We start from the raw sequence: 11,371 nt of genomic DNA, 5'->3' as shown, positions 1-11,371 counted from the left end.
GCTTTCGATCAGCTCCCTTTACGGCGGCTGGCGTTCCTGTGCCCTTGCCATCTTCGTAGACCCACTGCCGCTGATGATCGGTGTCGGGCGGCCGGCGCTGATGGAGGAGCACGGTTCAATTTGAATGCCTCCTGTTCGGTACAGCCCCACGCATCCACTCCACTAGACCACTAGTGGCACTCGCTGAAGGCAGGCACGATGAATGGCGGCGGCGCTCTCGCGCCCCCGGTCGCGAGCCCCGCATGGCGATCGCGCTTTCGCTATCCTTAACGCTGCTCCGGCTATCGCCTGGCGCCATCACCTCGACGCATCCGTGCGTGCGTGCGGCGCGTGGCTCCGCTCGAAAGAAGCCAGCGCACGCGCCCTGATCAGGAAGGAGCGTGCGCGCTCGCTCGACGGCGGGTCGGCGGCGAGCCGAAAGACGAAGCAGGATTTGATTCGGGTCGCGTGACGCTCAGCGGATCTCGTGGCCGTGCTTGCTCGGGTGCCGTGATCGCGCGATGGGGACCGCCAGGGGGACGCGCCGCGCACCTCGGCTCGTCGCCATTGGGCGCCCTACGTGCGTGGCCGCGTGCCCCGCCCGGCGCCACGCCGAAACGAGCGCTCGTGCGTGCCGGACGTCCACATCGCGTCGCGTCACGGCGGAAAGGCCCGATCGGGCGCGCACCGAAATCATGGCTCCGGCGAAGGCAACGGAGGAGGAGGCCAGGAAAAGGGGATTCGTATGGCTCTCACGGTCCTCGACGTAACCCCAGGCAAACACGGATGCGTGCCATCGGTCGAGGTCGAGGTCGAGCTCTCCTTTTCGGGAAACTTAGGGGGGAACTTTCGCTCGCGACCACCAGATCAAAGGCAAGGCCGGCGGTACGCCGTGACTCGGATCGTGGTGGTAGGATCGGAGGACTAGCAGCTCGCCTGACCTGTCGACGGCGAGGTAAAAGGCCTCGGCCGAAAGGTCCTTTCGTTCCTTCGCTTTTGTGCCCGACTGACTGACCGGCTGATCGGTTCGTGACTCGAAAGCAGGTGCAGTTCTGGTTGTCGTACCGGTGCCTGACACGAAAGCTCCTAGCGTCGCGTCAAATCCGCGGACTGCCTTGATCGATGCTCCTTCGTGTAGCATCAGTTTCGTGCTTCTCGAAAGGAAGATCAGAGAGGACGGTTGCGAAAGGTTGAGTGCCTATGTAGCTCATTGCTCGATTTTACTCTACCTCTGAACTTCTGAAGTGTGCAATGCAAGTCACCATCTCCGATCCGGTGAGGCCGTGAGGGCGACTGGGCGACGAAAGAGGCCCGTCGCGGTCGCGCGAACTCGCGTCCCTGTCCCTGTCGCCGCCGGCGTCATCCCGCACCAGCGGCAGCGACCAGGCCACTCTAGGGGGGTGCCCCGTCGCGTCGGTTTCCGCTGCGGTCGCAACTCCGGGGAGAAAACTGGCGGGCGGCTCGCCCGGCGGGTGAATCGGGCGGGTCACGGAAACGGAAGCCATTCCGCGGTGACATTTCCGTAACTACCACGCTTACCGAATGTTTCAGCTACTAGGAGGCAGCGGAAGCTGAAGAGTGTTCCATCGCGCTCTCGCAATCATTCTCATTTGCAATGGAGGTCGTTACGCAATGTTCTGACAGCAACTGAGTACTATCTTGCACGATGAGCTCAACAGGACAAGGCTCTGAAAACTGTTCCGCGGATCTGTACATCCTGTTGGGCCAGAGTTGCCTTTGCTACGCCAAGCCTACTCTGCTCTTCGTGTTTTTTTCCCCTCCAGATTAACAGCTGGTTGCAAAAATAAAGAGAAAAAGGGTAGGAAATATGAACTCTCATGCAAGACGCTGCCAGCCCCTTGAGTGGCTCAGATGGACCAACTGCTTAAGTTGCAGACCTGCAGTACAAGTTACCGCTGCACCTGATCCTGGTGCAGGGAAACAACGATTGAACAGGTATCTTTGTGAGCAAAGGGAAGAAAGAAGTGACAGGTATTCTGAACCAAGAACTGTGTGCAAGGAAGAATTGGTACCTGAGGTCTAGTACTCGTCTATCCATACCAATTTGGGACGGTTGGGATGGGCCTTCATTGCTCTCTCCAGGGGAGCCTTCACTTCAGGATCGTCGGGTGCATCCCAGAGATGGATGCAGAGGTACTTCAGATCGGGTAGGCTTCTAAGGGTCTCCACATCTTCCTCGCTAACTCTTTCATAGGCACAGAAGAGTAACTTCTGGAGGTTCACGAGTAAACCCCACCACGCTGCAAGGCCTGAGACGTCATCCCCCTCGATGACAAGTTCCCGAAGGCCAAGTGGTTCAGGGTGTTCTTTGCTTAGATTGTCCAGCAACTCTGGTGGCTCATTTACGGTACGAATATGCAGAGAATCAAGGTTTGCTTGGGTAAGCTTATAGATCGAAGAGACGATCTCTCCATATTTCTCCTCCCATTCTTCATCAGCATCGCTGTTGACGAATAGCATGCCCAGCTTCCTCAGATTTGTTAGCTCACCAAGCCGCTTAATGAAGCCGGCCGAGTGAATATACACATTAACGCCTTCCAACACCCTCAGTGCTTTCATGTCTGCAATTTCATCAGGCAGTATAGTATAATCGTCTGTAACTAGAGTTACCAGACATTCCAATCGCTCAACCTGACAAATGGCGGCTGGAATTTCCATTATTTTGTTGTGCCCATGTACTTCAAGTGTCCTCAAGTGTAGTAGCTCTGCTGTTTCTTCTGGAAGCTTTGTAACAGCATGTGCATGGTTGAGCCTCAGATATCTGAGGTGCAACAAATTGCCTACATCTGAAAGACGATCATCTTCTAACTGCCCACAGTCTTCAAATGCTAAAACACGCAAGGGTCTAAGCTCCGGTAAAAATGGGATTTCCACGTCACCGCCGAAAACATTAAGTGACCTGACGCTAGATAAAACTAGCCCTGATGGGATTTGAACATCACTCTGCATAGACAACCGACGGACCTTGTTTCCAGCAATTGGATTTACACCGGGTACTCCTATTAAAGTAACAAAGTTCTCTTCAGCAGCCATGGATACAATGAAATAAAAAATTGTGTCTTGAACTCGGCAGCTATTCACCTCATCAAATTTGTCTTTCCCTCCTGGTTGGATCAAGCTCCTATTGATGAGATCGTTAAAACACCTCTCGCCTGAATCGTATGCTGCAATTCCATTCCGTTCATGGATGAACCCCTCAGCAATCCATCTCCTTATCAAATCCTCCTTCCCAATGGTATAATCTTTTGGAAATATACTGAGGTACAGTAGGCAAATTTTAAGATGGAGAGGAAGATCAAAGTAACTGAGCAATAGTATCTCTGACATTAGTTCAACACTAGAATTTCTTTCAAGTCTGCGGCCAATAGAATTTTTCACTTGATTCCATTGCTCCGTTGTTTTTTCCTTGCTGGACAGTAAGCCAGATATAGCCATGATCGCTAATGGTAAGCCGGCACATTTCTCCAAGATTTGGCTAGAAATTTCTACAAGGTGAGAAGGGCATTTCTCTTCAGGGCTGAATAATCTTCTGTAAAATAATTGTGTTGAGTGCTCCATACTAAGAGGCCTTATATTGTATATATGTCCATTAGTGGGTGATCGACAACATTCCTGAGCCACATCGTTTATACGAGTAGTGGTGATGACTTTACTACCGCAGCTGGTCATGGGGAAGATATCCTTAATGGCATTCCATGTTTTCACATCCCATATATCATCGAGCACAATAAAGTATCTGCAGAACAAACACGGAAGAATGTTTTGCTCATTGACCAGGAAGGTTAAAAATAAGCCAACACAATTGCTGAAATGGAATTACAGACTTGATTCATGTTTATTCATCTATTTTTTACCTACATGTTTATACATCTATGCTACTTATTAAACATAAATGTTTATATTATTCTAATGAGAAAACGGTGTTAAAATAGAGTGTGGATGCACATGGTAAGAGAAATAAAAGTAAAATGAAATGTATGGGGGGCAGGTTACCATTGTATGTGTCGTATATAGTAATCAACTAATCATTAGTTATTATAGGTTATTGAGAAACAATTTAATAAATAATCCTTAGCATGAGCTGCCTTACTGTTGTCTTTCTGTAACATAGTTAAAACTTAGACGATTGCCGTGCACATGCCATTATTAGTAATATCCTGTATGGAGATGCTTTTATGAACACAAAGGACCTATGATATCTTCTTTTCTTCTACTTCATTTTAGACAACAACACTGGTCTTTGCTATACACGTTTGGCCATTATCTCTATATACTGTTTAAGCATAGGAGTATATCTGTACATTAGCAAAGTGCCACGGGATCATAACAAGTGTATTGCACAGTAGGCCATACTGTTAAGTGTACTGCAAGAAGAATCCAATCAAAATTTAAATTTCTAGTAAAAAATCTACACACATAAGGATTTGATTAGCATTTATATATAAATGTGTGCAAGTATTTATTTCCACAAAATTACTATTTTACTATAGAAATGGATATTTCAATATTTTTATGCATATCTATCTCTTCTGAAAAAAAGATTTAAATTATTGTTTCCGAAAAGAAATGTTGATTAGTACCTTTTGTCTGTGAGGTATTCCCTGATCTTTGTGATAAGTTGATCCTCCCCAGCCACTCTGATAACATGATCCCCCTTAATCACGGCCTCGTAATCTTTTGGGCTCACCACTTGATTCAGGATACTTCTCAAAATTCCCTTGATGTCCGGATTCCTTGATACCGATAAGAACGCCCGATGCAGGAATCCACCATTACGCTCTTGGTACACCTGGTGCGCCAGAGCTGTTTTTCCAATCCCTCCAGGTCCAACAATTGAGACCACTCTAGTCTGCTGCTGGACCGAGCCATGTCCAGTCTCCAGCAATCTGATGAGCTCGCCATTCGGCCCGTCGACGCCAGCAAGCTTCGTCGCATCCTCAAATACGGCAAGCGCCCTTGGATCAATCGACGCATTGGTGGCACTGACCACGGGCTGGTGGTCAGCGGCCCTGTAGCTGCTTTGGTTCGTTTCGGCCACCTCGATGGCTTCCTTCTTCAGAACCTCAACCTCCCTGGCTATCCGATGGCGACTCTTGGTCCTCTCCACCAAGCTCCTGACCTTCGCCATGAAGCCGTCCGGCTCGGCAGACTTGGCGGCGGCGTGCAGCAAGAACTCGTCGAGGCTGTCTTCGATGTCGTAGGATAGCTCCCGCACATCCTTCATCCAGAGCCTGTCTTGCCCGTCAGGATCCTCAACCTTGGATCTCTCGATGAGGAACGCCATGATGGCGTTGAGCTCATGAGTGAGAGACTCGATCTCGCCGCGCGTCCGCTCGAAGCGCTTGTAGTCCTCGCCGAGCAGCAGAGCGGCCAGCTTCTCCAAGACGGGTTGCAGGGCTCCCGCTGCCGCGCTCACGGCAGCTCCCTCCATGCTGCGAGCTAGCCAGCTCTCCATCAGACGGTCAGACCTTGCTCTGTTTGTTTCTGCGTGGACGGATGCGTGCAGGTCGATGAGTGGGTGCTCCCGATCTTTCTAGAGCTATGCTGACTTGAAACGATTAATTCCGTGCAATGAATTCTGGAGTAGCTCGCTGGTGCCATGTCCGTGCGCCACGTCGTGGAATGCTCTGGGCGTTTTGACTCGTCTTCATCGCACTGGATGCTCTGTGGCAGTGCCACTACCTGATCAGCTGATCCGTTTGTGAATCATACGATCGTACCGGTACGGGTACAACTCTTTTTCCTGCTACGGCAAGTTGAGCGAGCTGCCTTGATCGATACTCCTCCGGGCACCACCCGATTCCTGCTTCTCGACGGAAAACATTCCAGAAAGCAGCAGTAAAGACGCCCGTGTCGGGGGTGCAATTCAAACCGCGATCTCCACTCCGGCGAGAGCGACCGGGTGGCGGAGGAGGCCCGTCGCTGTCACGCGAGCGCCGCGTCCCTGTCGCCGGCGTCACCCCGCACCAGCGGCTCGAGGGTGCCCCGTCGCGTCGGTTTCCTCCGCAGTTGCAACTCCGGGGAAATCTGGCGGCGGCGGCGGGCGGCTTGCCTGTCGTGTTTGCGTTTGGTGAAGGCGGGCGGTTCACGGGAGCCATTCCATTCAGCAGCGACGTTTTCCGTAACCACCTCGCTTACTGAATGGATCAGCTACTAGGAGGCAGCAATGGAAACCGACTCGTTACGCAATGTTTTTGGCAGTGACTGAAACTGAATACAATCTTAGTGTCATGCTGAACCCGTGAGCTTACTTGTCTGCCTTGAACTGTCTAATTTTAGGCCGCTCTGATTCTCTGCTGCCTTCTCAAAATTTCTTGGCCAGGTGTTGGTGTTTGCAGCATCGTTGAGCGGATGGGGCTTCATACACGGCTGTAGTAGAGCAGGAATAGAAATACTAACAGAACTCCGCTTGTCTCAAGTAACTGTAGCTACCTTCTTGTTTTGAAATAAAATTGTACCTATTCTTAACAAGGACGACACGCGCACGCACGGTGCACGCTGCTCATTGACAAGGAGATGCATGTTTCCCTAATCGCTTAGCTCTTGCACTTCTGAAAGCAACAACGGGCAGGCAAGTGGGTTTGGTGCGAGTTCGCTCCCTGCGACCTAACACTGACGCCGGTTGGATCCGGCGGCGACGAGCTCGAATGATCGGCGAGATTCAGACAACGGAACATTCAGCAGCAGAATTGATGGATTACGGTGCAAAGGATCACACAATTTCTTCAAGGAAGATCTGTACACGTTCAGATATGATCATATAGCTTTTGCTCGTTACAAGAGCAGCAGAACTGTTTGCACCTGCTGCTGCCATTTGTAAACTACACAAGAGCAGCATTTCTTGCTGCTGCTGCACCATTTGCAACTACATAGGAGCAGCAATTTTTGCTGCTGCTGCTGCTGCTGCTGCTAAACCCTTAGCAGCTACGGTTTGGTGATGCCATGAGCCAACAGACCATAAAGATGCTAACTAACTTTCCTGGCACACTGTTCCTATCGGCAGTAAAATTACAAGGATGGCAACCGACAATCATAACTACAGGGACATGTACAACGTATACACAAAGTGGCTGGAGGCTTGGTGAGCTATTTACATGGAGCCGGCGAGGAATTTACGAGTGACCTTCATTCCGCTCTTTCCGGTTAAGGAGACCTGCAGCACCCAGTGCACTATCAGTAAGTGTTGCAAGCATGAAAATTTTACCAGCACACTTCAATTGGAGAGAAGACTCGGAGCATGGAGCATGGCAGGAATGAATGTGAAGAACAAATTACACTGTTTCTCCTACCAAGAGAATATCCTCATCGGTTCCAAATGATTTGCGGGCCTCATCTAGGCTCTTCATTGTCACCCTTTCGCGCTTCCTGAAAGAATCAACAAACAGCCTTATGTTCCCGACAGAAACAGAGCTGATAGAGGCAGAGATGAAACTCAAGCAGAAGGGGAAAATTCTCAATTGACACGAAGTTGTCATTTCAAAACAGCTAATGATCCTTGACTCTTGTACTTCTGTATCCCAGAACAGCATGATCTACTTCTAGTTGTAACGAGAATATTACACACCTGGAACTGGCAGGATCCCTTATCTCAAATTCACAATCATCAGCATCATACCCGCATATTATGACATAATGCCCTGCAAAGTGTAAATAAAATGATATAACCATACTAAGAAATTTACAATATGATGAAAAGAGAGAACATGGTGCTTCTAATCCAGATGAACAAACAATCAAAACCATGAACTTGAAATACATGTCCTTTACCTCACATAAACCTGGAAATTGCTAATTTTTGAAAGAGAGTAAATGTTCCAAGAGGAGCATAATGCAACTTACCCATGTAATCTGAATCCTCATTGAGCTGCTGTACATCATGTACATCATTCATCCAAGAGGAACTGCATTCAAAACTCCAGTTATTATTATATCTGTCGGAGCCTCAACTTTCAAATCAATCTAGGATTCTCAGTTGAACTCCAAAAGATTTGGCGCTTGAAAATGAAAATTAAACAATAAATCTTTGCTCTAATCCCCTATATGCCACTGAAATGGCATTGAAGGGATATGGTTTTAGCAGCAGCAAATCTAGGATTTGAGTTTATCCAAGTGGCATACAAGAAATTTACCAAAAATTTTATGACCAAAACTTTGTTTGTGAGTTATGAAGTTGAAAAAAATGCAGGAAAAGAGTAAATAAAAAGGAGCTACATATCATCTCAGTACTACAGCAAATAGAAATACTTACTTTAGCTTTGATTTGTCCACTAATGCAATGGCAATGCAGTGCCCAGATAACAGTAGAAAAGCAATATCATATGCGCTGATGGATCTGCACTGCAAAAAGCCACAAATGGGGGGGGGGATTAAGTTCTGTGAGAAGTACACATAATGCAGAATTTTCATGCTGTTAGCTGTTTGTGAGCATACTTGAATACTAATTCCAGCTTCAAGTGCCTTCCCAAATAGCTCATCGACTCGATCAATGTCTTCTTGCAATTGCTCCTATCAACATTTTGAAAACATTACTAATGTGGACTTCAGAAGAATGTGCACTAGAAGTTGGTTAGAACACGTACCCTATAAAAGCTTTCAGCAGAATATTGTGGGTTTGCTCCAAGAGTCACAGTAAAGAAAGAAAAACTAACTGAAAACTTGTTTAAGAGATACGCCAAGTCGACTGTCCAAATGCTGAAAACAAAAAGGCATTAGCAGCGTTAGTTCATAAAGCCGTTACAGATATTTTTAATAACTTAAAATATTAATTTCATGTTTTTTAAGTATGGTACTACATTCAATTTAATGAAGAAACCATTATGTATGTCGGCCTTCATGACTACCCTGGACCATACATCCCCTTACAATCATCCAACAACCATGGTTTAGCTTTATGCTAATCCGTTTTTGAATGAAAGTGCGTATAACCAAATCAAACAATATGCAACGTCATTATAATTAAACAGATAGGCATTTGTTTAGTACTGCTGTACAGCTCATCGTACTTAAAGCTGTAAATATTCCAGTAGTCAGAGAGAGAGAGAGAGAGAGAGAAGGGGAACCTTGTGGTGCGGCAGAGCCTCTCGAGATCGGCAATGCCGTCGCAGCAATGAATCCCCAGCGTCCTGAGCACCATGAGCACGCAGGCGAGGCCGCAGTCCCAGGTGAAGGCCTGCTGCACATGTGGAACCTACCATCGCCAGAAGAAACCCAGAACAGGAAGCCAAATGTGTCAGCCAACAGCAAGTATGTACGCCAATAATGAGGAGAGCACATGTGCAGGGAAACGCACAGTGAGACGACTGTTGGTATCGGGCGAGGCGAGAGGGGGAGAGAAAGAGGAGAGGAGCTCACATCGACGTAGTACGATCGGCGCGCTAGGGAAATCTGGGCGTAGTCGGCGGACGGCGAGCCCGGGCCCTGGCCGGCGTCGTCGCCGGCCATCTTGAAGAGCTTCTCGGAGATGACGCAGAGGGGCCACATGACATCGTCAAACGCCCGCGCGAGGAGCTCGATCGAGCGGGGGGCTCCCGCTCCGGCTGCGCCCGGCTCCCAGAACCGGGCGACGAAGAGGGCCGGCAACTAAACCTGGCAGAGGTAGAGCCCTCCCTGTCCGAGGGCCGAGGCCGGAGGGGGGGGGGTGGAGGGAATAAGAAAGCGGGAGAGCAGCAGGTGAGGGTGAGCACCACGAGCAGGGCGCCTGGACGGGAGCGGAGCCGCGGTGGCGGAACGGGTGATTGGGCGCGGCCGGCCTTGCTGCGGCCGGGCTGGACGGTGATTAAAACGGGCGGGCGCCAGCGCCAGCGGGTGGGGAGGCGACCGGCGCGCGCGGCGCCTTTAAGGGCACGCGCGCGGGCGGCGGGGCGGGCGGCTTCCAGAAACTGCTGCGTGGTGGTGGCGGTGCTATTTTTTACGCGCCTCGCGCTCCGCTCTGCTGCGTAGAAAGGAGGAGAAGAAGGGGCGGGCGGGCTGGAGTTGGAGGGAAGCGGAGCGGGGGGCGATCGAGGAGGATGGGGATGGATAGGGATTGGCGGCTCGGTGGGGGGAGGCGGAGGAGGATGCCGACGGGGAATTCGCTTTCGGCACCGCGACCCGGTGACGTGTACAGGGAGTAGGTCCGTGCGCGTACAGATCTGTACGTGCGTGGCTCGGCTCGGCATGGCAATCATGCGCGACCCACCCCCATTGGGTTGCTGCATCCATGGCGCGCGCGCGCCGCGACGTGCGGGGCGGGAGTGGGGGACGGGCTCCATCGACCGAATCGAAAGCCGCCGCCGAGTTTGGTTGGTGCCGTGGCTGCTGGCGCCGGTGGGCCGGGCGTGCCGGGCCGCGGATTCGTCGTCGATCACCCATCAATGTGCTGGGCAGGCCGCCGCCGGCCGGGTGGGTGGGTGTCGCATGGTCCTGTGCTCCTTGCAGCCTTCTACGCATCAAAAAAAATCTCCAAAAAGCGCTGGGCGCACGGCACCGTGGAAAATATCTCGTATATCGGCATGTCGATTTCTGCTTCGCATCTTAGGATTGTGGTGGCGGTGGTCCTCGTGGAGAAGACGACGCCAACTGGACACAGCTTTTTTTTCCCCTCGGCCTACGGGATAGGCAAGCGTTGGGCCGTATTTGGTGGGCCGGTGGCCTGCTTCATTGAAAAATTGGCTCGGTGTCAGCCCAATATGCGGCGTTAGGAATGGGGCTAATACCGCTCAAGAACGCACGTATTGGGCTGACAGTGAACCACAGCACATGTCCGACCACACCAAGCCCACAAACAGAAAGTACATGGTTCTGTGAAATGAACCCGCAGCGCATGTTCAGCATTCGCGCTGACGACGAGCAAAAGCCCCGCGGCCTTGCAAGTCTGCTGTTCGCACGCGCCGATGCAGCAACGAGCAAGTCCAACGTTCTCTTCTGCTCCCGGCCATGTGGCTGCGTGCAGTGCTGTAGGCCTGTAGCTATCCAGCTGACACCTTCACCTTCCGGCACGTGACTAGCTGAAGCTCACATGCCTATCAAACTATTTCCGTCCCCTTGTTTCTAGAAAAAAAAAATTGTAAAATGCTGCTACTAACAGTAGCCGTAGACAAGCTCACAAGCCAGACTTGTTCGGAACTACACTGTTGCGTAATTGGTCTCGCGACGGTCAGAAATGTTTATCTTGTTCAAGAGCAAAAATAAAAAAAACCTCGGTTACACAAAGACCGTTAACCTGAACATTACATTCCGCAGGCCCCCGTCAAAATGCTTCCGTTCACGCAAAACCGACCGAGTTTCGCAAGGCGACACCGCGCTCTTTCCGCCTGAAGCAATCCCAGGTCCCAACCGTTTCACGACGCCGAAAAGAAACCGCGTGGAAAGCCGCCGCGATTCTAGAATGACA

The 11,371-nt window shown here is 50.5% G+C and overlaps 2 protein-coding genes across 4 annotated transcripts; both read right to left on the bottom strand.

Annotated features, from left to right (window-relative positions):
• Nucleotides 1-1,588: 1,588 nt before the first annotated feature.
• LOC112884261 (disease resistance protein RPP13-like) lies at nucleotides 1,589-5,524 on the bottom strand. 2 transcript variants are annotated; one of them, XM_025949632.1, is made up of 3 exons: nucleotides 4,581-5,517; nucleotides 2,013-3,736; nucleotides 1,589-1,907 (listed from the first exon to the last, which is right to left on the bottom strand). In XM_025949632.1, the coding sequence occupies exons 1-2, from the start codon at nucleotides 5,453-5,455 to the stop codon at nucleotides 2,020-2,022; spliced, it is 2,592 nt and encodes an 863-aa protein (XP_025805417.1). In that variant the 5' UTR covers nucleotides 5,456-5,517; the 3' UTR covers nucleotides 1,589-1,907; nucleotides 2,013-2,019. The 2 variants fall into 2 exon arrangements, with proteins under 2 accessions (XP_025805417.1, XP_025805418.1); XM_025949633.1 differs by lacking the exon at nucleotides 1,589-1,907 and having other exon boundaries at nucleotides 2,865-2,999; nucleotides 3,082-3,736; nucleotides 4,581-5,524.
• A 1,169-nt stretch (nucleotides 5,525-6,693) lies between these two features.
• On the bottom strand, nucleotides 6,694-10,004 carry LOC112885935 (protein GUCD1). Of its 2 annotated transcripts, none has more exons than XM_025951644.1 (9): nucleotides 9,352-10,004; nucleotides 9,060-9,187; nucleotides 8,580-8,691; nucleotides 8,431-8,505; nucleotides 8,249-8,337; nucleotides 7,840-7,901; nucleotides 7,565-7,637; nucleotides 7,276-7,365; nucleotides 6,694-7,153 (listed from the first exon to the last, which is right to left on the bottom strand). In XM_025951644.1, the coding sequence occupies exons 1-9, from the start codon at nucleotides 9,478-9,480 to the stop codon at nucleotides 7,144-7,146; spliced, it is 768 nt and encodes a 255-aa protein (XP_025807429.1). In that variant the 5' UTR covers nucleotides 9,481-10,004; the 3' UTR covers nucleotides 6,694-7,143. The 2 variants fall into 2 exon arrangements, with proteins under 2 accessions (XP_025807429.1, XP_025807428.1); XM_025951643.1 differs by having other exon boundaries at nucleotides 6,721-7,153; nucleotides 7,290-7,365; nucleotides 9,352-9,993.
• Nucleotides 10,005-11,371: the final 1,367 nt, after the last annotated feature.

Source organism: Panicum hallii, chromosome 3 (genome assembly GCF_002211085.1).
Source record: "Panicum hallii strain FIL2 chromosome 3, PHallii_v3.1, whole genome shotgun sequence".
Taxonomy (NCBI): domain Eukaryota; kingdom Viridiplantae; phylum Streptophyta; class Magnoliopsida; order Poales; family Poaceae; genus Panicum; species Panicum hallii.
Note: the sequence above shows the minus strand (reverse complement) of the source record. Positions and strands in the feature narration are given on the sequence as shown.